Source organism: Salmo salar, chromosome ssa13 (genome assembly GCF_905237065.1).
Source record: "Salmo salar chromosome ssa13, Ssal_v3.1, whole genome shotgun sequence".
In the NCBI taxonomy this organism is placed as follows: domain Eukaryota; kingdom Metazoa; phylum Chordata; class Actinopteri; order Salmoniformes; family Salmonidae; genus Salmo; species Salmo salar.
The window spans coordinates 1,323,103-1,348,907 of record NC_059454.1 but is presented as its reverse complement, the minus strand read 5'-3'; the positions used below and the strand labels follow the sequence as shown (position 1 = coordinate 1,348,907).

At 47.9% G+C, this 25,805-nt stretch overlaps 2 protein-coding genes across 2 annotated transcripts in view; both read left to right on the top strand.

Annotated features, from left to right (window-relative positions):
- LOC106566289 (uncharacterized protein DDB_G0271670-like) overlaps positions 1–21,344 on the top strand; it is a 78,131-nt gene extending 56,787 nt beyond the window's left edge. The window contains exon 4 of the mRNA XM_045692715.1: positions 21,328–21,344. Within this exon, the coding sequence (XP_045548671.1) occupies positions 21,328–21,344 (17 nt within the window). The remainder of the gene's footprint in view (positions 1–21,327) is intronic.
- Positions 1–25,387, top strand: part of LOC106566305 (nerve growth factor) — a 178,080-nt gene extending 152,693 nt beyond the window's left edge. The window contains exon 2 of the mRNA XM_014134212.2: positions 24,420–25,387. Within this exon, the coding sequence (XP_013989687.2) occupies positions 24,431–25,300 (870 nt within the window). The 5' untranslated portion in view covers positions 24,420–24,430 and the 3' untranslated portion in view covers positions 25,301–25,387. The remainder of the gene's footprint in view (positions 1–24,419) is intronic.
- The last annotated feature ends 418 nt before the right edge of the window (positions 25,388–25,805 follow it).

Genomic DNA, 25,805 nt, shown 5'->3' with positions numbered 1-25,805 from the left:
CTCTACACTACAGCCAGTTCAGGTAGACCTCTACACTACAGCCAGTTCAGGTAGACCTCCACACTACAGCCAGTTCAGGTAGACCTCTACACTACAGCCAGTTCAGGTAGACCTCTACACTACAGCCAGTTCAGGTAGACCTCTACACTACAGCCAGTTCAGGTAGACCTCTACACTACAGCCAGTTCAGGTAGACCTCCACACTACAGCCAGTTCAGGTAGACCTCTACACTACAGCCAGGTCGACCTCTACACTACAGCCAGTTCAGGTAGACCTCCACACTACAGCCAGTTCAGGTAGACCTCCACACTACAGCCAGTTCAGGTAGACCTCTACACTACAGCCAGTTCAGGTAGACCTCTACACTACAGCTAGTTCAGGTAGACCTCCACACTACAGCCAGTTCAGGTAGACCTCTACACTACAGCCAGTTAAGGTAGACCTCTACACTACATCCAGTTCAGGTAGACCTCCACACCACACCCAGTTCAGGTAGACCTCTACACTACAGCCAGTTCAGGTAGACCTCAACACTACAGACAGTTCAGGTAGACCTCTACACTACAGCCAGTTCAGGTAGACCTCCACACTACAGCCAGTTCAGGTAGACCTCTACACTACAGCCAGTTCAGGTAGACCTCCACACTACAGCCAGTTCAGGTAGACCTCTACACTACAGCATTACATTTTACATTTTAGTCATTTAGCAGACGCTCTTATCCAGAGCGACTTACAAATTGGTGCATTCACCTTATAATATCCAGTGGAACAACCACTTTACAATAGTGCATCTAAATCTTTTAAGGGGGGGTTTGAAGGATTACTTTATCCTATCCCAGGTATTCCTTGAAGAGGTGGGGTTTCAGGTGTCTCCGGAAGGTGGTGATTGACTCCGCTGTCCTGGCGTCGTGAGGGAGCTTGTTCCACCATTGGGGTGCGAGAGCAGCGAACAGTTTTGACTGGGCTGAGCGGGAACTGTGCTTCCTCAGAGGTAGGGAGGCGAGCAGGCCAGAGGTGGATGAATGGAATGCCCTCGTTTGGGTGTAGGGCCTGATCAGAGCCTGAAGGTACGGAGGTGCCGTTCCCCTCACAGCTCCGTAGGCAAGCACCATGGTCTTGTAGCGGATGCGAGCTTCGACTGGAAGCCAGTGGAGAGAGCGGAGGAGCGGGGTGACGTGAGAGAACTTGGGAAGGTTGAACACCAGACGGGCTGCGGCGTTCTGGATGAGTTGTAGGGGTTTAACGGCACAGGCAGGGAGCCCAGCCAACAGCGAGTTGCAATAATCCAGACGGGAGATGACAAGTGCCTGGATTAGGACCTGCGCCGCTTCCTGTGTGAGGCAGGGTCGTACTCTGCGAATGTTGTAGAGCATGAACCTACAGGATCGGGTCACCGCCTTGATGTTGGTGGAGAACGACAGGGTGTTGTCCAGTGTCACACCAAGGCTCTTAGCACTCTGGGAGGAGGACACAATGGAGTTGTCAACCGTGATGGCGAGATCATGGAACGGGCAGTCCTTCCCCGGGAGGAAGAGCAGCTCCGTCTTGCCGAGGTTCAGCTTGAGGTGGTGATCCGTCATCCACACTGATATGTCTGCCAGACATGCAGAGATGCGATTCGCCACCTGGTTGTCAGAAGGGGAAAGGAGAAGATTAATTGTGTGTCATCTGCATAGCAATGATATGAGAGACCATGTGAGGATATGACAGAGCCAAGTGACTTGGTGTATAGCGAGAATAGGAGTGGGCCAAGAACAGAGCTCTGGGGGACACCAGTGGTGAGAGCGCGTCGACCTCTACACTACAGCCAGTTCAGGTAGACCTCCACACTACAGCCAGTTCAGGTAGACCTCCACACTACAGCCAGTTCAGGTAGACCTCTACACTACAGCCAGTTCAGGTAGACCTCTACACTACAGCCAGTTCAGGTAGACCTCCACACTACAGCCAGTTCAGGTAGACCTCTACACTACATCCAGTTCAGGTAGACCTCCACACCACAACCAGTTCAGGTAGACCTCTACACTACAGCCAGTTCAGGTAGACCTCCACACTACACCCAGTTCAGGTAGACCTCTACACCACAGCCAGTTCAGGTAGACCTCTACACTACAGCCAGTTCAGGTAGACCTCTTCACTACAGCCAGTTCAGTTAGACCTCTACACTACAGCTGTTCAGGTAGACCTCCACACTACAGCCAGTTCAGGTAGACCTCCACACTACAGCCAGTTCAGGTAGACCTCCACACTACAGCCAGTTCAGGTAGACCTCTACACTACAGCCAGGTAGACCTCTACACTACAGCCAGTTCAGGTAGACCTCCACACTACAGCCAGTTCAGGTAGATCTCTACACTACAGCCAGTTCAGGTAGACCTTTATACTACAGCCAGTTCAGGTAGACCTCCACACTACCGCCAGTTCAGGTAGACCTCTACACAACAGCCAGTTCAGGTAGACCTCCACACTACAGCCAGTTCAGGTAGACCTCTACACTACAGCCAGTTCAGGTAGACCTCCACACTACAGCCAGTTCAGGTAGACCTCCACACTACAGCCAGGTAGACCTTTAAACTACAGCCAGTTCAGGTAGACCACTACACTACAGCCAGTTCAGGTAGACCTCCACACTACTGCCAGTTCAGGTAGACCTCTACACTACAGCCAGTTCAGGTAGACCTCTACACTACAGCCAGTTCATGTAGACCTCCACACTACAGCCAGTTCAGGTAGACCCCCACACTACAGCCAGTTCAGGTAGACCTCCACACTACTGCCAGTTCAGGTTGACCTCTACACTACAGCCAGGTAGACCTCTACACTACAGCCAGTTCAGGTAGACCTCTACACTACAGCCAGTGCAGGTAGACCTCTACACTACAGCCAGTTCAGGTAGACCTCTATACTACAGCCAGTACAGGTAGACCTCCACAATACAGCCAGTTCAGGTAGACCTCCACACTACAGCCAGTTCAGGTAGACCTCTACACTACAGCCAGTTCAGGTAGACCTCTATACTACAGCCAGTTCAGGTAGACCTCTACACTACAGCCAGTTCAGGTAGACCTCTACACTACAGCCAGTTCAGGTAGACCTCTACACTACAGCCAGTTCAGGTAGACCTCTATACTACAGCCAGTTCAGGTAGACCTCTATACTACAGCCAGTACAGGTAGACCTCTACACTACAGCCAGTTCAGGTAGACCTCCACACTACAGCCAGTTCAGGTAGACCTCCACACTACAACCAGGTAGACCGTTACAATACAGCCAGTTCAGGTAGACCACAACACTACAGCCAGTTCAGGTAGACCTCCACACTACAGCCAGTTCAGGTAGACCTCTACACTACAGCCAGTTCAGGTATACCTCTACACTACAGCCAGGTAGACCTCTACACTACAGCCAGTTCAGGTAGACCTCTACACTACAGCCAGTTCAGGTAGACCTCTATACTAAAGCCAGTTCAGGTAGACCTCTACACTACAGCCAGTTAAGGTAGACCTCTACACTACAGCCAGTTCAGGTAGACCTCTACACTACAGCCAGTTCAGGTAGACCTCCACACTACAGCCAGTTCAGGTAGACCTCCACACTACAGCCAGTTCAGGTAGACTTCTACACTACAGCCAGTTAAGGTAGACTTACACACTACAGCCAGTTCAGGTAGACCTCTACACTACAGCCAGTTCAGGTAGACCTCCACACTACAGCCAGTTCAGGTAGACCTCCACACTACAGCCAGTTCAGGTAGACCTCTACACTACAGCCAGTTCAGGTAGACCTCTATACTACAGCCAGTTCAGGTAGACCTCTACACTACAGCCAGTTCAGGTAGACCTCTACACTACAGCCAGTTCAGGTAGACCTCTACACTACAGCCAGTTCAGGTAGACCTCTATACTACAGCCAGTTCAGGTAGACCTCTATACTACAGCCAGTACAGGTAGACCTCTACACTACAGCCAGTTCAGGTAGACCTCTACACTACAGCCAGTTCAGGTAGACCTCTACACTACAGCCAGTTCAGGTAGACCTCCACACTACAGCCAGTTCAGGTAGACCTCCACACTACAGCCAGTTCAGGTAGACTTCTACACTACAGCCAGTTAAGGTAGACTTACACACTACAGCCAGTTCAGGTAGACCTCTACACTACAGCCAGTTCAGGTAGACCTCCACACTACAGCCAGTTCAGGTAGACCTCCACACTACAGCCAGTTCAGGTAGACCTCTACACTACAGCCAGTTCAGGTAGACCTCTATACTACAGCCAGTTCAGGTAGACCTCTACACTACAGCCAGTTCAGGTAGACCTCTACACTACAGCCAGTTCAGGTAGACCTCTACACTACAGCCAGTTCAGGTAGACCTCTATACTACAGCCAGTTCAGGTAGACCTCTATACTACAGCCAGTACAGGTAGACCTCTACACTACAGCCAGTTCAGGTAGACCTCCACACTACAGCCAGTTCAGGTAGACCTCCACACTACAACCAGGTAGACCGTTACAATACAGCCAGTTCAGGTAGACCAAAACACTACAGCCAGTTCAGGTAGACCTCCACACTACAGCCAGTTCAGGTAGACCTCTACACTACAGCCAGTTCAGGTATACCTCTACACTACAGCCAGGTAGACCTCTACACTACAGCCAGTTCAGGTAGACCTCTACACTACAGCCAGTTCAGGTAGACCTCTATACTAAAGCCAGTTCAGGTAGACCTCTACACTACAGCCAGTTAAGGTAGACCTCTACACTACAGCCAGTTCAGGTAGACCTCTACACTACAGCCAGTTCAAGTAGACCTCCATACTACAGCCAGTTCAGGTAGACCACTACACTACAGCCAGTTCAGGTAGACCTCTACACTACAGCCAGTTCAGGTAGACCTCCACACTACAGCCAGTTCAGGTAGACCTCCACACTACAGCCAGTTCAGGTAGACCTCCACACTACAGCCAGTTCAGGTAGACCTCTACACTACAGCCAGTTAAGGTAGACTTACACACTACAGCCAGTTCAGGTAGACCTCTACACTACAGCCAGTTCAGGTAGACCTCCACACTACAGCCAGTTCAGGTAGACCTCCACACTACAGCCAGTTCAGGTAGACCTCTACACTACAGCCAGTTCAGGTAGACCTCTACACTACAGCCAGTTCAGGTAGACCTCTACACTACAGCCAGTTCAGGTAGACCTCTACACTACAGCCAGTTCAGGTAGGCCTCTACACTACAGCCAGTTCAGGTAGACCTCCACACTACAGCCAGGTCAGGTAGACCTCTACACTACAGCCAGTTCAGGTAGACCTCTACAATACAGCCAGGTAGACCTCCACACTACAGCCAGTTCAGGTAGACCTCTATACTACAGCTAGTTCAGGTAGACCTCCACACTACAGCCAGTTCAGGTAGACCTCCACACTACAGCCAGTTCAGGTAGACCTCCACACTACAGCCAGTTCAGGTAGACCTCCACACTACAGCCAGTTCAGGTAGACCTCTACACTACAGCCAGTTAAGGTAGACTTACACACTACAGCCAGTTCAGGTAGACCTCTACACTACAGCCAGTTCAGGTAGACCTCCACACTACAGCCAGTTCAGGTAGACCTCCACACTACAGCCAGTTCAGGTAGACCTCTACACTACAGCCAGTTCAGGTAGACCTCTACACTACAGCCAGTTCAGGTAGACCTCTACACTACAGCCAGTTCAGGTAGACCTCTACACTTCAGCCAGTTCAGGTAGGCCTCTACACTACAGCCAGTTCAGGTAGACCTCCACACTACAGCCAGGTCAGGTAGACCTCTACACTACAGCCAGTTCAGGTAGACCTCTACAATACAGCCAGGTAGACCTCTACACTACAGCCAGTTCAGGTAGACCTCTACACTACAGCCAGTTCAGGTAGACCTCTACACTACAGCCAGTTCAGGTAGACCTCCACACTACAGCCAGTTCAGGTAGACCTCCACACTACAGCCAGTTCAGGTAGACCTCCACACTACAGCCAGTTCAGGTAGACCTCTACACTACAGCCAGGTAGACCTCTACACTACAGCCAGTTCAGGTAGACCTCCACACAACAGCCAGTTCAGGTAGACCTCTACACTACAGCCAGTTCAGGTAGACCTTTATACTACAGCCAGTTCAGGTAGACCTCCACACTACAGCCAGTTCAGGTAGACCTCTACACTACAGCCAGTTCAGGTAGACCTCCACACTACAGCCAGTTCAGGTAGACCTCCACACTACAGCCAGTTCAGGTAGACCTCTACACTACAGCCAGTTCAGGTAGACCTCTACACTACAGCCAGTTCAGGTAGACCTCTACACTACAGCCAGTTCAGGTAGACCTCTAAACTACAGCCAGTTCAGGTAGACCTCTACACTACAGCTGTTCAGGTAGACCTCCACACAACAGCCAGTTCAGGTAGACCTCCACACTACAGCCAGTTCAGGTTGACCTCCACACTACAGCCAGTTCAGGTAGACCTCTACACTACAGCCAGGTAGACCTCTACACTACAGCCAGTTCAGGTAGACCTCCACACTACAGCCAGTTCAGGTAGACCTCCACACTACAGCCAGTTCAGGTAGACCTTTATACTACAGCCAGTTCAGGTAGACCTCCACACTACCGCCAGTTCAGGTAGACCTCCACACTACAGCCAGTTCAGGTAGACCTCTAAACTACAGCCAGTTCAGGTAGACCTCTACACTACAGCCAGTTTAGGTAGACCTCCACACTACAGCCAGTTCAGGTAGACCTCCACACTACAACCAGGTAGACCTTTACAATACAGCCAGTTCAGGTAGACCACTACACTACAGCCAGTTCAGGTAGACCTCCACACTACAGCCAGTTCAGGTAGACCTCTACACTACAGCCAGTTCAGGTATACCTCTACACTACAGCCAGGTAGACCTCTACACTACAGCCAGTTCAGGTAGACCTCTACACTACAGCCAGTTCAGGTAGACCTCTATACTAAAGCCAGTTCAGGTAGACCTCTACACTACAGCCAGTTAAGGTAGACCTCTACACTACAGCCAGTTCAGGTAGACCTCTTCACTACAGCCAGTTCAGGTAGACCTCTACACTACAGCCAGTTCAGGTAGACCTCTACACTACAGCCAGTTCAGGTAGACCTCTACACTACAGCCAGTTCATGTAGACCTCCACACTACAGCCAGTTCAGGTAGACCTCCACACTACAGCCAGTTCAGGTAGACCTCTACACTACAGCCAGTTCAGGTAGACTTCTACACTACAGCCAGTTCAGGTAGACCTCTATACTACAGCCAGTTCAGGTAGACCTCTATACTACAGCCAGTACAGGTAGACCTCTACACTACAGCCAGTTCAGATAGACCTCCACACTACAGCCAGTTCAGGTAGACCTCTACACTACAGCCAGGTAGACCTCTACACTACAGCCAGTTCAGGTAGACCTCCACACTACAGCCAGTTCAGGTAGACCTCCACACTACAGCCAGTTCAGGTAGACCTTTATACTACAGCCAGTTCAGGTAGACCTCCACACTACCGCCAGTTCAGGTAGACCTCCACACTACAGCCAGTTCAGGTAGACCTCTAAACTACAGCCAGTTCAGGTAGACCTCTACACTACAGCCAGTTTAGGTAGACCTCCACACTACAGCCAGTTCAGGTAGACCTCCACACTACAACCAGGTAGACCTTTACAATACAGCCAGTTCAGGTAGACCACTACACTACAGACAGTTCAGGTAGACCTCCACACTACAGCCATTTCAGGTAGACCTCTACACTACAGCCAGTTCAGGTATACCTCTACACTACAGCCAGGTAGACCTCTACACTACAGCCAGTTCAGGTAGACCTCTACACTACAGCCAGTTCAGGTAGACCTCTATACTAAAGCCAGTTCAGGTAGACCTCTACACTACAGCCAGTTAAGGTAGACCTCTACACTACAGCCAGTTCAGGTAGACCTCTTCACTACAGCCAGTTCAGGTAGACCTCTACACTACAGCCAGTTTAGGTAGACCTCCACACTACAGCCAGTTCAGGTAGACCTCCACACTACAACCAGGTAGACCTTTACAATACAGCCAGTTCAGGTAGACCACTACACTACAGACAGTTCAGGTAGACCTCCACACTACAGCCATTTCAGGTAGACCTCTACACTACAGCCAGTTCAGGTATACCTCTACACTACAGCCAGGTAGACCTCTACACTACAGCCAGTTCAGGTAGACCTCTACACTACAGCCAGTTCAGGTAGACCTCTATACTAAAGCCAGTTCAGGTAGACCTCTACACTACAGCCAGTTAAGGTAGACCTCTACACTACAGCCAGTTCAGGTAGACCTCTACACTACAGCCAGTTCAGGTAGACCTCTACACTACAGCCAGTTCAGGTAGACCTCTACACTACAGCCAGTTCAGGTAGACCTCTACACTACAGCCAGTTCATGTAGACCTCCACACTACAGCCAGTTCAGGTAGACCTCCACACTACAGCCAGTTCAGGTAGACCTCTACACTACAGCCAGTTCAGGTAGACTTCTACACTACAGCCAGTTCAGGTAGACCTCTATACTACAGCCAGTTCAGGTAGAACTCTATACTACAGCCAGTACAGGTAGACCTCTACACTACAGCCAGTTCAGGTAGACCTCCACACTACAGCCATTTCAGGTAGACCTCCACACTACAGCCAGTTCAGGTAGACCTCCACACTACAGCCAGGAAGACCTCTACACTACAGCCAGTTCAGGTAGACCTCCACACTACAGCCAGTTCAGGTAGACCTCCACACTACAGCCAGTTCAGGTAGACCTCTACACTACAGCCAGTTCAGGTAGACCTCTACACTACAGCCAGTTCAGGTAGACCTCTACACTACAGCCATTTCAGGTAGAACTCCACACAACAGCCAGTTCAGGTAGACCTCCACACTACAGCCAGTTCAGGTAGACCTCTACACTACAGCCAGTTCAGGTAGACCTCCACACTACAGCCAGTTCAGGTAGACCTCCAAACTACAGCCAGTTCAGGTAGACTTCTACACTACAGCCAGTTCAGGTAGACCTCCACACTACAGCCAGTTCAGGTAGACCTCTATACTACAGCCAGTTCAGGTAGACCTACACACTACAGCCAGTTCAGGTAGACCTCCACACTACAGCCAGTTCAGGTAGACCTCTATACTACAGCCAGTTCAGGTAGACCTCTACACTACAGCCAGTTCAGGTAGACCTCTACAGCCAGTTCAGGTAGACCTCCACACTACAGCCAGTTCAGGTATACCTCTACACTACAGCCAGTTCAGGTAGACCTCCACACTACAGCCAGTTCAGGTAGACCTCTACACTACAGCCAGTTCAGGTATACCTCTATACTACTGCCAGTTCAGGTAGACCTCCACACTACAGCCAGTTCAGGTAGACCTCTACACTACAGCCAGTTCAGGTAGACCTCTACACTACAGCCAGTTCAGGTAGACCTCTACACTACAGCCAGTTCAGGTAGACCTCTACACTACAGCCATTTCAGGTAGACCTCCACACTACAGCCAGTTCAGGTAGACCTCCACACTACAGCCAGTTCAGGTAGACCTCTACACTACAGCCAGTTCAGGTAGACCTCTACACTACAGCCAGTTCAGGTAGACCTCCAAACTACAGCCAGTTCAGGTAGACTTCTACACTACAGCCAGTTCAGGTAGACCTCTACAATACAGCCAGTTCAGGTAGACCTCTATACTACAGCCAGTTCAGGTAGACCTACACACTACAGCCAGTTCAGGTAGACCTCTACACTACAGCCAGGTAGACCTCTACACTACAGCCAGTTCAGGTAGACCTCCACACTACAGCCAGTTCAGGTAGACCTCCACACTACAGCCAGTTCAGGTAGACCTCTATACTACAGCCAGTTCAGGTAGACCTCTACACTACAGCCAGTTCAGGTAGACCTCTAGAGCCAGTTCAGGTAGACCTCCACACTACAGCCAGTTCAGGTATACCTCTACACTACAGCCAGTTCAGGTAGACCTCCACACTACAGCCAGTTCAGGTAGACCTCTACACTACAGCCATTTCAGGTAGACCTCTATACTACAGCCAGTTCAGGTAGACCTCTACACTACAGCCAGTTCAAGTAGACCTCCATACTACAGCCAGTTCAGGTAGACCTCCACACTACAGCCAGTTCAGGTAGACCTCTATACTACAGCCAGTTCAGGTAGACCTCCACACTACAGCCAGTTCAGGTAGACCTCTGCACTACAGCCAGTTCAGGTAGACCTCTACACAACAGCCCGTTCAGGTAGACCTCTATACTAAAGCCAGTTCAGTAGACCTCTTCACTACAGCCAGTTCAGGTAGACCTCCACACTACAGCCAGTTCAGGTAGACCTCTATACTACAGCTGGTTCAGGTAGACCTCTACACTACAGCCAGTTCAGGTAGACTTCTACACAACAGCCAGTTCAGGTAGACCTCCACACTACAGCCAGTTCAGGTCGACCTCTACACAACAGCCCGTTCAGATAGACCTCTATACTACAGCCAGTTCAGGTAGACCTCTATAGCCAGTTCAGGTAGACCTTCACACTACAGCCAGTTCAGGTAGACCTCCACAATACAGCCAGTTCAGGTAGACCTCTACACTACAGCCAGTTCAGGTAGACCTCCACACTACAGCCAGTTCAGGTAGACCTCTACACTACAGCCAGATCAGGTAGACCTCCACACTACACCCAGTTCAGCTAGACCTCTACACTACAGCCAGTTCAGGTAGACCTCTACACTACAGCCAGTTCAGGTAGACCTCCGTACTACAGCCAGTTCAGGTAGACCTCCACACTACAGCCAGTTCAGGTAGACCTCCACACTACAGCCAGTTCAGGTAGACCTCTACACTACAGCCAGTTCAGGTAGACCTCCACACTACAGCCAGTTCAGGTAGACCTCCACACTACAGCCAGTTCAGGTAGACCTCTACACTACAGCCAGTTCAGGTAGACCTCTACACTACAGCCAGTTCATGTAGACCTCCACACTACAGCCAGTTCAGGTAGACCTCTACACTACAGCCAGTTCAGGTAGACCTCTACACTACAGCCAGTTCAGGTAGACCTCTACACTACAGCCAGTTCAGGTAGACCTCTACACTACAGCCAGTTCAGGTAGACCTCCACACTACAGCCAGTTCAGGTAGACCTCTACACTACAGCCAGGTCGACCTCTACACTACAGCCAGTTCAGGTAGACCTCCACACTACAGCCAGTTCAGGTAGACCTCCACACTACAGCCAGTTCAGGTAGACCTCTACACTACAGCCAGTTCAGGTAGACCTCTACACTACAGCTAGTTCAGGTAGACCTCCACACTACAGCCAGTTCAGGTAGACCTCTACACTACAGCCAGTTAAGGTAGACCTCTGCACTACATCCAGTTCAGGTAGACCTCCACACCACAACCAGTTCAGGTAGACCTCTACACTACAGCCAGTTCAGGTAGACCTCCACACTACACACAGTTCAGGTAGACCTCCACACTACAGCCAGTTCAGGTAGACCTCCACACTACAGCCAGTTCACGTAGACCTCTACACTACAGCCAGTTCAGGTAGACCTCCACACTACAGCCAGTTCAGGTAGACCTCTACACTACAGCATTACATTTTACATTTTAGTCATTTAGCAGACGCTCTTATCCAGAGCGACTTACAAATTGGTGCATTCACCTTATAATATCCAGTGGAACAACCACTTTACAATAGTGCATCTAAATCTTTTAAGGGGGGGTTTGAAGGATTACTTTATCCTATCCCAGGTATTCCTTGAAGAGGTGGGGTTTCAGGTGTCTCCGGAAGGTGGTGATTGACTCCGCTGTCCTGGCGTCGTGAGGGAGCTTGTTCCACCATTGGGGTGCGAGAGCAGCGAACAGTTTTGACTGGGCTGAGCGGGAACTGTGCTTCCTCAGAGGTAGGGAGGCGAGCAGGCCAGAGGTGGATGAATGGAATGCCCTCGTTTGGGTGTAGGGCCTGATCAGAGCCTGAAGGTACGGAGGTGCCGTTCCCCTCACAGCTCCGTAGGCAAGCACCATGGTCTTGTAGCGGATGCGAGCTTCGACTGGAAGCCAGTGGAGAGAGCGGAGGAGCGGGGTGACATGAGAGAACTTGGGAAGGTTGAACACCAGACGGGCTGCGGCGTTCTGGATGAGTTGTAGGGGTTTAACGGCACAGGCAGGGAGCCCAGCCAACAGCGAGTTGCAATAATCCAGACGGGAGATGACAAGTGCCTGGATTAGGACCTGCGCCGCTTCCTGTGTGAGGCAGGGTCGTACTCTGCGAATGTTGTAGAGCATGAACCTACAGGATCGGGTCACCGCCTTGATGTTGGTGGAGAACGACAGGGTGTTGTCCAGTGTCACACCAAGGCTCTTAGCACTCTGGGAGGAGGACACAATGGAGTTGTCAACCGTGATGGCGAGATCATGGAACGGGCAGTCCTTCCCCGGGAGGAAGAGCAGCTCCGTCTTGCCGAGGTTCAGCTTGAGGTGGTGATCCGTCATCCACACTGATATGTCTGCCAGACATGCAGAGATGCGATTCGCCACCTGGTTGTCAGAAGGGGAAAGGAGAAGATTAATTGTGTGTCATCTGCATAGCAATGATATGAGAGACCATGTGAGGATATGACAGAGCCAAGTGACTTGGTGTATAGCGAGAATAGGAGTGGGCCAAGAACAGAGCTCTGGGGGACACCAGTGGTGAGAGCGCGTCGACCTCTACACTACAGCCAGTTCAGGTAGACCTCCACACTACAGCCAGTTCAGGTAGACCTCCACACTACAGCCAGTTCAGGTAGACCTCTACACTACAGCCAGTTCAGGTAGACCTCTACACTACAGCTAGTTCAGGTAGACCTCCACACTACAGCCAGTTCAGGTAGACCTCTACACTACAGCCAGTTAAGGTAGACCTCTACACTACATCCAGTTCAGGTAGACCTCCACACCACAACCAGTTCAGGTAGACCTCTACACTACAGCCAGTTCAGGTAGACCTCCACACTACACCCAGTTCAGGTAGACCTCCACACTACAGCCAGTTCAGGTAGACCTCCACACTACAGCCAGTTCAGGTAGACCTCTACACTACAGCCAGTTCAGGTAGACCTCTATACTACAGCCAGTTCAGGTAGACCTCTACACTACAGCCAGTTCAGGTAGACCTCTACACTACAGCCAGTTCAGGTAGACCTCTACACTACAGCCAACAAAGGAAAATAGGAGGGGTGCTCGACATCATTGACAAAAATCCAACATAAGGATCACGCAAGAAAACCTTCTAAAATGAGTAATTCAAGGCAGACTCACCAACTACTTCCTGTATACTGCAATTTTATGTTCTACTTCCTGTATATAGCCATGTTATTTTCTACTCCCTGTATATAGCCATGTTATTTTCTACTCCCTGTATATAGCCATGTTATTTTACACTCCCTGTATATAGCCATGTTATTTTATACTCCCTGTACATAGCCATGTTATACTCTCTGTATATAGCCATGTTATTTTCTACTCCCTGTAATAGCTATGTTATTTTCTACTCCCTGTATACAGCCATGTTATTTTACACTCCTCGTAATAGCCATGTTATTTTACACTCCCTGTATATAGCCATGTTATTTTATACTCCCTGTATATAGCCATGTTATACTCTCTGTATACAGCCATGTTATTTTACACTCCCCGTAATAGCCATGTTATTTTACACTCCCCGTAATAGCCATGTTATTTTATACTCCCTGTATATAGCCATGTTATACTCTCTGTATACAGCCATGTTATTTTACACTCCCTGTAATAGCCATGTTATTTTACAGTCCCTGTATATAGCCATGTTATTTTATACTCCCTGTATATAGCCATGTTCTACTCCCTGTATACAGCCATGTTAATTTCCACTCCCTGTAATAGCCATGTTATTTTCCACTCCCTGTATATAGCCATGTTATTTTACACTCCCTGTATATAGCCATGTTATACTCCTTGTAATAGCCATGTTATTTTCCACTCCCTGTATATAGCCATGTTATTGTCCACTCCCTGTATATAGCCATGTTATTTTACACTCCCTGTATACAGCCTTGTTATTTTACACTCCCTGTATATAGCCATGTTATTTCATACTCCCTGTATATAGCCATGTTATTTTACACTCCCTGTATATAGCCATGTTATTTTACGCTCCCTGTATATAGCCATGTTATTTTATACTCCCTGTACAGTGCCTTGCGAAAGTATTCGGCCCCCTTGAACTTTTCGACCTTCTGTCACATTTCAGGCTTCAAACATAAAGATATAAAACTGTACGTTTTTGTGAAGAATCAACAACAAGTGGGACACAATTATGAAGTGGAACGAAATTTATTGGATATTTCAAACTTTTTTAACAAATAAAAAACGGAAAAATTGGCCGTGCAAAATTATTCAGCCCCTTTACTTTCAGTGCAGCAAACTCTCTCCAGAAGTTCAGTGAGGATCTCTGAATGATCCAATGTTGACCTAAATGACTAATGATGATAAATAGAATCCACCTGTGTGTAATCAAGTCTCCGTATAAATGCACCTGCTCTGTGATAGTCTCAGAGGTCCGTTTAAGGCGCAGAGAGCATCATGAAGAACAAGGAACACACCAGGCAGGTCCGAGATACTGTTTTGGAGAAGTTTAAAGCCGGATTTGGATGCAAAAAGATTTCCCAAGCTTTAAACATCCCAAGGAGCACTGTGCAAGCGATAATATTGAAATGGAAGGAGTATCAGACCACTGCAAATCTACGAAGACCCGGCCATCCCTCTAAACTTTCAGCTCATACAAGGAGAAGACTGATCAGAGATGCAGCCAAGAGGCCCATGATCACTCTGGATGAACTGCAGAGATCTACAGCTGAGGTGGGAGACTCTGTCCATAGGACAACAATCAGTCGTATACTGCATAAATCTGGCCTTTATGGAAGAGTGGCAAGAAGAAAGCCATTTCTTAAAGATATCCATAAAAAGTGTCGTTTAAAGTTTGCCACTAACCACCTGGGAGACACACCAAAAATGTGGAAGAAGGTGCTCTGGTCAGATGAAACCAAAATCGAACTTTTTGGCAACAATGCAAAACGTTATGTTTGGCGTAAAAGCAACACAGCTCATCACCCTGAACACCACATCCCCACTGTCAAACATGGTGGTGGCAGCATCATGGTTTGGGCCTGCTTTTCTTCAGCAGGGGCAGGGAAGATGGTTGAAATTGATGGGAAGATGGATGGAGCCAAATACAGGACCATTCTGGAAGAAAACCTGATGGAGTCTGCAAAAGACCTGAGACTGGGACGGAGATTTGTCTTCCAACAAGACAATGATCCAAAACATAAAGCAAAATCTACAATGGAATGGTTCACAAATAAACATATCCAAGTGTTAGAATGGCCAAGTCAAAGTCCAGACCTGAATCCAATCGAGAATCTGTGGAAAGAACTGAAAACTGCTGTTCACAAACGCTCTCCATCCAACCTCACTGAGCTCGAGCTGTTTTGCAAGGAGGAATGGGCAAAAATGTCAGTCTCTCGATGTGTAAAACTGATAGAGACATACCCCAAGCGACAGCTGTAATCGCAGCAAAAGGTGGCGCTACAAAGTATTAACCTAAGGGGGCTGAATAATTTTGCATGCCCAATTTTTCAGTTTTTTATTTGTTATCAAAGTTTGAAATATCCAATACATTTCGTTCCACTTCATGATTGTGTCCCACTTGTTGTTGATTCTTCACAAAAAATTACAGTTTTATATCTTTATGTTTGAAGCCTGAAATGTGGCAAAAGGTCGAAAAGTTCAAGGGGGCCGAATACTTTCGCAAGGCACTGTATATAGCCATGTTATACTCTCTGTATATAGCCATGTGATTTCATACTCCCTGTATATAGCCATGTTATTTTATACTCCCTGTATATAGCCATGTTATTTTATACTTCCTGTATATAGCCATGTTATTTTCTACTCCCTGTATATAGCCATGTTATTTTACACTCCCTGTATATAGCCATGTTATTTTCTACTCCCTGTATACAGCCATGTTATTTTACACTCCCTGTAATAGCCATGTTATTTTACACTCCCTGTATATAGCCATGTTATTTTATACTCACTGTAATTGCCATGTTATTTTCCACTCCCTGTATATAGCCATATTATTTTCCACTCCCTGTATATAGCCATGTTATTTTACACTCCCTGTATATAGCCATGTTATTTTACACTCCCTGTATATAGCCATGTTATACTCCCTGTATACAGCCATGTTATTTTACACTCCCTGTATATAGCCATGTACTCATCTCCTCCCTGTATGTATTAACAGGCTAGATGTTCTCTCTATTTGCTGTTCTCACTATGTCAGAAATGTATAGACATACCAGTACAAATGCATAGACCATACACGTGCCTGTATTTGTGGATGCGTGCATTGAGGGTGTGAGAGTGTGTAAGAGTGTGTGAGAGTGTGTGAGAGTGTGTGAGAGGGTGTGAGAGGGTATGAGAGGGTGTGAGAGGGTGTGAGAGTATGTGAGAGGGTGTGAGAGGGTGTGAGAGTGTGTGAGATGGTGTGAGAGGGTGTGTGCATGGTGGTTGGTGTATATATGGAGGGCATAATGGGGTTGGAAATACCTCACATTCTGAATGTTGGAATTTCAGAACACTAAATGTTAAACACAGACTGTGTGTGTGTGTGTAACGGTCGTCGTATGGAGTGGACCAAACTGCAGCGGGTATATTGAACATATTTTATTCGAAGGAAAAACAAAACACTTGCACAAAACAAACAACGAAAAACAGTCCTGTAAGGTGCACAGACTAAACAGGAATCAACCACCAACACAAGTGAAAACACGCACAACTAAATATGGCCTCCAATCAGAGATGACAAGAAACAGCCACTTCTGATTAGAGGTCGTTGACAAAACTAACATAGACATAGAAAAACTAGAAAAACCACATAGAAATAGAAAACATAGAACATAAACCAAAAACCCTGAAACACACTAAACAAACACCCCCTGCAACGCCCTGACCAAACTACAATAACAAACAACCCCTTTTACTGGTCAGGACGTGACAGTGTGGGCTGTGGGCTGTGAGACAGGGGTAAAGTGTGTGAGCTGTGAGAGGCAGTGCGGGCTGCATTTCTAGTAAAGTGTGTATGTCTGACAGGTAGGATTGGGGCAGAGAGGGTGTCTGACAGGTAGGATTGGGGCAGAGAGGGTGTCTGATAGGTAGGGTTGGGGAAGAGGTAGGGCTGATAGGTAGGGCTGAGGTAGAGAGGGTGTCTGATAGGGGTAGAGAGGGTGTCTGACAGGTAGGGCTGGGGTAGAGAGGGTGTCTGATAGGGGTAGAGAGGGTGTCTGACAGGAAGGGTTGGGGCAGAGAGGGTGTCTGATAGGTAGGGCTGAGGTAGAGAGGGTGTCTGATAGGGGTAGAGAGGGTGACTGATAGGGGTAGAGAGGGTGTCTGACAGGTAGGGCTGGGTTAGAGAGGGTGTGTGATAGGGGTAGAGAGGGTGTTTGATAGGTAGAGCTGGGGTAGAGAGGGTGTCTGATAGGGGTAGAGAGGGTGTCTGACAGGTAGGGCTGGGGTAGAGAGGGTGTCTGATAGTAGTAGAGAGGGTGTCTGATAGGTAGGGCTGGGGTAGAGAGGGTGTCTGATAGGGGTAGAGAGGGTGTCTGATAGGGGTAGAGAGGGTGTCTGATAGGGGTAGAGAGGGTGTCATCACAATAATTGAAGTGTTTCTTTGCAGTCTGCTGAAGATTATCTAGAAAAGTTAAACAGAATTTTGAAGTCGAAAGGAGATGGTTCCTCAATGTGGAAAAAAGTGAATGGATTGTTACATTTTTTATTTTATTTTATTTAACCAGGTAGGCAAGTTGAGAACAAGTCCTTTATTTAACCAGGTAATCTAGTTGAGAACAAGTCCTTTATTTAACGAGGTAGGCTAGTTGAGAACAAGTCCTTTATTTAACCAGGTAATCTAGTTGAGAACAAGTCCTTTATTTAACCAGGTAAGCTAGTTGAGAACAAGTTCTCATTTACAACTGCGACCTGGTCAAGATAAAGCACAGCAGTTCGACACATACAACAACACAGAGTTACACATGGAGTAAAACAAAAAGAAAGTCTATATACAGTGTGTGCAAATGGCGTGAGGAGGTAAGGCAATAAATAGGCCATAGTAGCAAGTAATTACAATTTAGCAGATTAACACTGGAGTGATAAATGAGCAGATGATGATGTGCAAGTAGAGATACTGGTGTGCAAAAGAGCAGAAAAGTAAATAAAAACAATATGGGGATGAGGTAGGTAGATAGATGGGCTATTTACAGATGGGCTATGTACAGCTGCAGTTATCGGTTAGCTGCTCAGATAGCTGGTGCTTAAAGTTAGTGAGGGAGATATGAGTCTCCAGCTTCAGAGATTTTTGCAACTCGTTCCAGTCATTGGCAGCAGAGAACTGGAAAGAGAGACGGCCAAAGGAGGAGTTGGCTTTGGGGTTGACCAGTGAGATATACCTGCTGGAGCGTGTGCTACGGGTGGGTGCTGCTATGGTGAGATAAGGCGGAGCTTTACCTAGCATAGACTTATAGATGACCTGGAGCCAGTGGGTTTAGCGACGAATATGTAGCGAGGGCCAGCCGACGATAGCATACAGGTCGCAGTGGTGGGTGGTATATGGGGCTTTGGTGACAAAACGGATGGCACTGTGATAGACTGCTATCCAGTTTTCTAAGTAGAGTATTTGAAGCTATTTTGTAGATGACATCGCCGAAGTCGAGGATCGGTAGGATTGTCAGTTTTACGAGGGTATGTTTTGTTGCGAAATAGAGGCTTTGTTGCTGTAACAGCTGTCGTAGAGAGGGGACCAAAGCGCAGCGTGTTTAGTGCTGATGATGAATATTTATTAAAATCAGAACACTAAAGACAAAATAACAAACGAAAAGCCAACAGTTCTGTCAGGTAACAGATAACTAAACAGAAAATAACTACCCACAAACACAGGTGAAAAAAAAATACTTAAGTATGATCTCCAATTAGAGACAACGAAGACCAGCTGCCTCTAATTGGAGATCAACCCCAAAAAAACAAAAACATAGAAATAGAAAACTAGAACTAAACATAGATATAGAAAACATAGAAAAACACAAAACACCCCCTGTCACGCCCTGACCTACTCTACCATAGAAAATAACATCTTACTATGGTCAGGACGTGACAGTTGCGAAATAGGAAGCCAAGGATTAAATTGGGTGTTGGAGCTGCTACCGAATGGGGAGGAAGACAACAGTCCACGTAGATGGCTGGACTATCTGTAGGCTATGCCTTTGTGTTGTTCTCCGTTTTCGAGTGATACAGTATGTTTATCCTAGGCTGCCTGTCATTTCAAATACATCAGATGTTGTAGACTAGGCCTACGATAGTTTGTAATAACTATCGTGTCCTGTTTGGCTCTTGGAGTCCCAGGAAAAGCTTGACTAGGCCTACGATAGCTTGTAATAACTATCGTGTCCTGTTTGGCTCTTGGAGTCCCAGGAAAAGCTTGACTAGGCCTACGATAGTTTGTAATACCCATTGTGTCCTGTTTGGCTCTTGGAGTCCCAGGAAAAGCTTGACTAGGCCATCAGTAGCTTGTAATAACTATTGTGTCCTGTTTGGCTCTTGGAGACCAAGGAAAAGCTTGACTAGACCTACAGTAGCTTGTTGTACACTTATCTCCAGCATTTTATTTACTACTACAGCTTGCTCTTCCTGCCCTAATGAAAACATTCAGAAACCAAAAGAACTGGGGTGTATTCATTACGCCGATTCTGTTGGAAAACTTTTCTTAAATAGAAGCAAACAGAACGGAATGCAAGGGACCTACCTGAATTTGTCCCAATAGAAACTCTAATTTTACTCTGTTTGTTCCGTATGGTTGTAATTGGTAAACGGCTTCCATATTGAATAGGCCTATTCCCCTGGCTGGGAATTTGGAAGGAGAGAGAGAGCACCGTCGTGTGATCAAAATACACCACATGAGTAACCTGCTACTGTAACTTTCTGGACCTTCTGAACTGTAGAGAATAGACCCATACTGATCTAGAAGGTTAGATAATGAGGCCTGGTCTATTGGGTACTTCCTGTATATAGACCCAGACTGATCTGGTACTTCCTGTATATAGACCCAGACTGATCCAGAAGGTTGGATAATGAGGCCTGGTCTATTGGGTACTTATGATTGAGATATAGACCCAGACTGATCCAGAAGGTTAGATAATGAGGCCTAGTCTATTGGGTACTTCTTGTGTATAGACCCAGACTGATCCAAAAGGTTGGATAATGAGGCCTGGTCTATTGGGTACTTCCTGTATATAGCTCCACATTGATCTGGTACTTCCTGTATATAGACCCAAACTGATCCAGAAGGTTGGATAGTCAGGCCTGGTCTATTGGGTACTTCCTGTATATAGCTCCACATTGTTCTGGTACTTCCTGTATATAGACCCAGACTGATCCAGAAGGTTGGATAATGAGGCCTGGTCTATTGGGTACTTCCTGTATATAGACCCATACTGATCCAGAAGGTTGGATAATGAGGCCTGGTCTATTGGGTACTTCCTGTATATAGCTCCACATTGATATGGTACTTCCTGTATATAGACCCATACTGAACCAGAAGGTTAGATAATGAGGCCTGGTCTATTGGGTACTTCCTGTATATAGACCCATACTGATCCAGAAGGTTGGATAATGAGGCCTGGTCTATTGGGTACTTCCTGTATATAGCTCCACATTAATCTGGTACTTCCTGTATATAGACCCAGACTGATCCAGAAGGTTGGATAATGAGGCCTGGTCTATTGGGTACTTCCTGTATATAGACCCAGACTTATCTGGTACTTCCTGTATATAGACCCAGACTGATCCAGAAGGTTGGATAATGAGGCCTGGTCTATTGGGAACTTCCTGTATATAGCTCCACATTAATCTGGTACTTCCTGTATATAGACCCAGACTGATCCAAAAGGTTGGATAATGAGGCCTGGTCTATTGTGTACTTCCTGTATATAGCTCCACATTGATCTGGTACTTCCTGTATATAGACCCAGACTGATCTGGTACTTCCTGTATATAGACCCAGACTGATCCAGAAGGTTGGATAGTCAGGCCTGGTCTATTGGGAACTTCCTGTATGTAGACACATTCTTGTGTATTTTATTTTATTCCTTGTGTCTCCTGTAGAGACTGGGAGGGACTAGCCAGCTGGTCCTGTAGAGACTGGGAGGGCCTTGCCAGCTGGTCCTGTAGAGAGACTGGGAGGGCCTTGCCAGCTGGTCCTAGAGAGAGACTGGGAGTGCCTAGCCAGCTGGTCCTAGAGAGAGACTGGGAGGGCCTAGCCAGCTGGTCCTGTAGAGAGACTGGGAGGGACTAACCAGCTGGTCCTGTAGAGAGACTGGGAGGGACTAACCAGCTGGTCCTAGAGAGAGACTGGGAGGGCCTAGCCAGCTGGTCCTGTAGAGAGACTGGGAGGGCCTAGCCAGCTGGTCCTGTAGAGAGACTGGGAGGGCCTAGACAGCTCTTTCTATTCCAGGCTACATTCCTGTCATTCATTCACTCAGAAATTCCACCAATCACATGCATGTGGTGGGCAGGTTACGTGTCAAGTATGTAGAGAGTTGTATGTGTATGGACTGAGCCCAGCCACAACCCACATTTTTCTTCATGCGTGCGTTTGTGGGTTATACCCAATGACTGTATATGTGAATGGACAAAGCCATTGATCATGTGTCACCATTCATTCATGTGTGACAACTCAAGAGTGCATCGACGCCAAATGAAGTCAATTAAGACGGCATCTCAGGAGATATAACACGTGCAGTTTGAGATCCTCAAGGAAGTGACGTTGCTAGCTCAGTGCTGCCCCCTCTCATTGAGTAACTCTAGCTGAAGGCCGACCGGGGTACTGCAGGCTAGCTCAGTGCTGTCCCCTCTCATTGAGTAACTCTAGCTGAAGGCCGACCGGAGTACTGCAGGCTAGCTCAGTGCTGCCCCCTCTCATTGAGTAACTCTAGTTGAAGGCCGACCGGGGTACTGCAGGCTAGCTCAGTGCTGCCCCCTCTCATTGAGTAACTTTAGCTGAAGGCCGACCGGGGTACTGCAGGCTAGCTCAGTGCTGCCCCCTCTCATTGAGTAACTCTAGCTGAAGGCCGACCGGGGTACTGCAGGCTAGCTCAGTGCTGCCCCCTCTCATTGAGTAAGTCTAGCTGAAGGCCGACCGGGGTACTGCAGGCTAGCTCAGTGCTGCCACCTCTCATTGAGTAACTCTAGCTGAAGGCTGACCGGGGTACTGCAGGCTAGCTCAGTGCTGCCCCCTCTCATTGAGTAACTCTAGCTGAAGGCTGACCGGGGTACTGCAGGCTAGCTCAGTGCTGCCCCCTCTCATTGAGTAACTCTAGTTGATGGCCGACCGGGGTACTGCAGGTTGCCATTAGCAACTAAATTCTCTTTATAATTTCTTCGGTGTGTGATTAAAAAAGAATTGGCTCAAAGACACACACATCTGGTGTATCGACTGTCAAGGGTTTGAGTGTCAAGGGTTTAAAGTACTTAAGTAGAAATACTTTGAAGTACTACCTAAATAGTTTTCTTTGGGTATCTGTAATGTATTGTTTATTTCACTACAACACACACTACTAACTCTAGCTGATGTCTGGTCAATGGCCGCTCATGTTCTATGTCTGTGAAGAGGATTCACAGAACACAGAGTCCATATTGTGTCTGTTTATCTGTGTCCATGGCACTGTGTTAATTTCTCTGTGTCTACGGCACTGTGTTAATGTATCTGTGTCTACGACACTGTGTTAATTTATCTGGAACTGTTTCAGGACGTGTGTTGTTATTGTTGAAAGGACGTGTGTTGTTGTTGGCAGAATGTGTGTTGTTGTTGACAGAACGTGGGTTGTTATTGTTGAAAGGACATGTGTTGTTGTTGACAGAATGTGGGTTGTTGTTGACAGAACGTGTGTTGTTATTGTTGAAAGGACGTGTGTTGTTGTTGACAGAATGTGGGTTGTTGTTGACAGAACGTGTGTTGTTATTGTTGAAAGGACGTGTGTTGTTGTTGGCAGAATGTGTGTTGTTGTTGACAGAATGTGGGTTGTTATTGTTGAAAGGACGTGTGTTGTTGTTGACAGAATGTGGGTTGTTGTTGACAGAACGTGTGTTGTTATTGTTGAAAGGACGTGTGTTGTTGTTGACAGATTGTGGGTTGTTGTTGACAGGACGTGTGTTGTCGTTGACAGGACGTGGGTTGTTGTTGAGATGACATGGGTTGTTGTTGACAGGACATGTGTTGTTGTTGACAGGACGTGTGTTGCTGTTGACAGAATGTGTGTTGTTATTGTTGAAAGGACGTGTGTTGTTGTTGACAGAACGTGTGATGTTGTTGACAGGACTTGCATTGTTGTTGACAGGACATGGGTTGTTGTTGACAGATCGTGGGTTGTTGTTGACAGGACATGTATTGTTGTTGACAGGACGTGGGTTGTTGTTGACAGGATCTGTTGTTATTGTTGACAGGACGTGTGTTGTTGTTGACAGGTCATGTGTTGTTGTTGACAGGACATGTATTGTTGTTGACAGGACATGTGTTGTTGTTGACAGGACTTGTGTTGTTATTGTTGACAGGACATGTGTTGTTGTTGACAGGACATGTGTTGTTGTTGACAGGTCTTGTGTTGTTATTGTTTACAGGACATGTGTTGCTGACAGGGCATGTGTTGTTGTTGACAGGACGTGGGTTGTTATTGTTGACAGGACATGTGTTGTTGTTGACAGGGTGTGTTGTTGTTGACAGGACACGTGTTGTTGTTGACAGGACATGTGTTGTTGACAGGACATGTGTTGTTGTTGACAGGACGTATGTTGTTGTTGACAGGACGTGCGTTGTTATTGTTGACAGGAGGTGTGTTGTTGTTGACAGGAGGTGTGTTGTTGTTGACAGGACGTGTGTTGTTGTTGACAGGACGTGTGTTGTTGTTGACAGGGCGTGTGTTGTTGTTGACAGGACGTGTGTTGTTGTTGACAGGGCGTGTGTTGTTGTTGACAGGACGTGTGTTGTTGTTGTTGACAGGACGTGTGTTGTTATTGTTGACAGGACGTGTGTTGTTGTTGACAGGACGTGTTGTTGTTGTTGACAGGACGTGTGTTGTTGTTGACAGGACGTGTGTTGTTGTTGACAGGACGTGTGTTGTTGTTGTTGACAGGACGTGTGTTGTTGTTGTTGACAGGACGTGTGTTGTTGTTGTTGACAGGACGTGTGTTGTTGTTGACAGGACGTGTGCCCATGAGGTCGTTGCTGTTGGTGCTCCTGCTCATCGGCATCCAGGCTGTACTGAACATGGAAGGGGCCCTGGGCCCGGTGGCTGCCAACCACAGCGCAGAACACCACACAGCAGCCAATGGCAGAGCAGAACAGCAGCGGACGGCCCACCTGTCAGTGTCACCTCAGCAGGAGCAGCCAGCAGCAGACAAGGAGAGTCAGCAGAGACCAAGCCGGACCAGACAGGCCCACAGACCAGCCTCTCTACCCCAGGACGGGAGCTCTTCCCTGGGCCACTCTGAGACAGACTCCTCCTCTACCTCTTCCATCCCTGAGGTGGACCCCAAACTGTTCAGCAAGCGGAAGTACCGCACCTCACCACGCGTCGTCTTCAGCGACGTACCCCCCTCTCACCACACCCTGGGGTGGGAGACAGGGGACGAGGAGGAGGGGGAAGGGGTGGGAGATGGGGGAGTGAGGGTGAGACGGAAGGCAGGTGGACAGCCCATGCACAGGGGGGAATACTCCGTGTGCGATAGCATCAGCGTTTGGTTGGGGAACTTGACCAAGGCCACGGACATCGCCGGCAACGAGGTGGAGGTTCTACCAGAGGTGAAGATAGACAACGTCCGCAAGAGACAGTTCTTCTACGAGACCACCTGCCGCGTGGCCACACCCCCGGTGGGCGGGGCCGGGGCTGGGGGAGGGGCCAGCGGAGGCGGTTCTAAAGCGGGGTGCCGCGGCATCGACAGCCGCCACTGGAACTCCTACTGCACCAACACACACACGTTTGTGCGTGCGCTCACCAAGTCCAAGGAGCAGACGGCGTGGAGGCTGATTCGCATCAACGCAGCGTGTGTGTGTGTCCTCAGCCGCAAGTCCTGGAGGCACTGACCTCTCACCCCTAGGACTATGGACCCATATATCACACACACACACACACACACACACACACACACACACACACACACACACACACACACACACACACACACACACACACACACTCCCACACACACAGACACACTCCCACACACACAGACACACACAGACACACACAGACACAGACCCACTCCCACACACACAGACACACACAGACACACACAGACACACACTCCCACATACAGACACACACAGACACACAGACACACTCTCCTGTATCCGACCAGCCCTTCCCCTCTCCCCACCCTACCTCAGTCAGATTTCTGGTTCTTCTAACTTATGAGGACTGCATGTCATATTTATAGTTTATACAGTCGAATATATATTAAATAAGTGTATATATGCAGCACCTTCGGAAACTATTCAGACCACATGACTTTTTTTTACATTTTCTTACGTTACAGCCTTATTCTAAAAGTTATCAAATAAAATGAATTGCTCATCAAACTACACACAA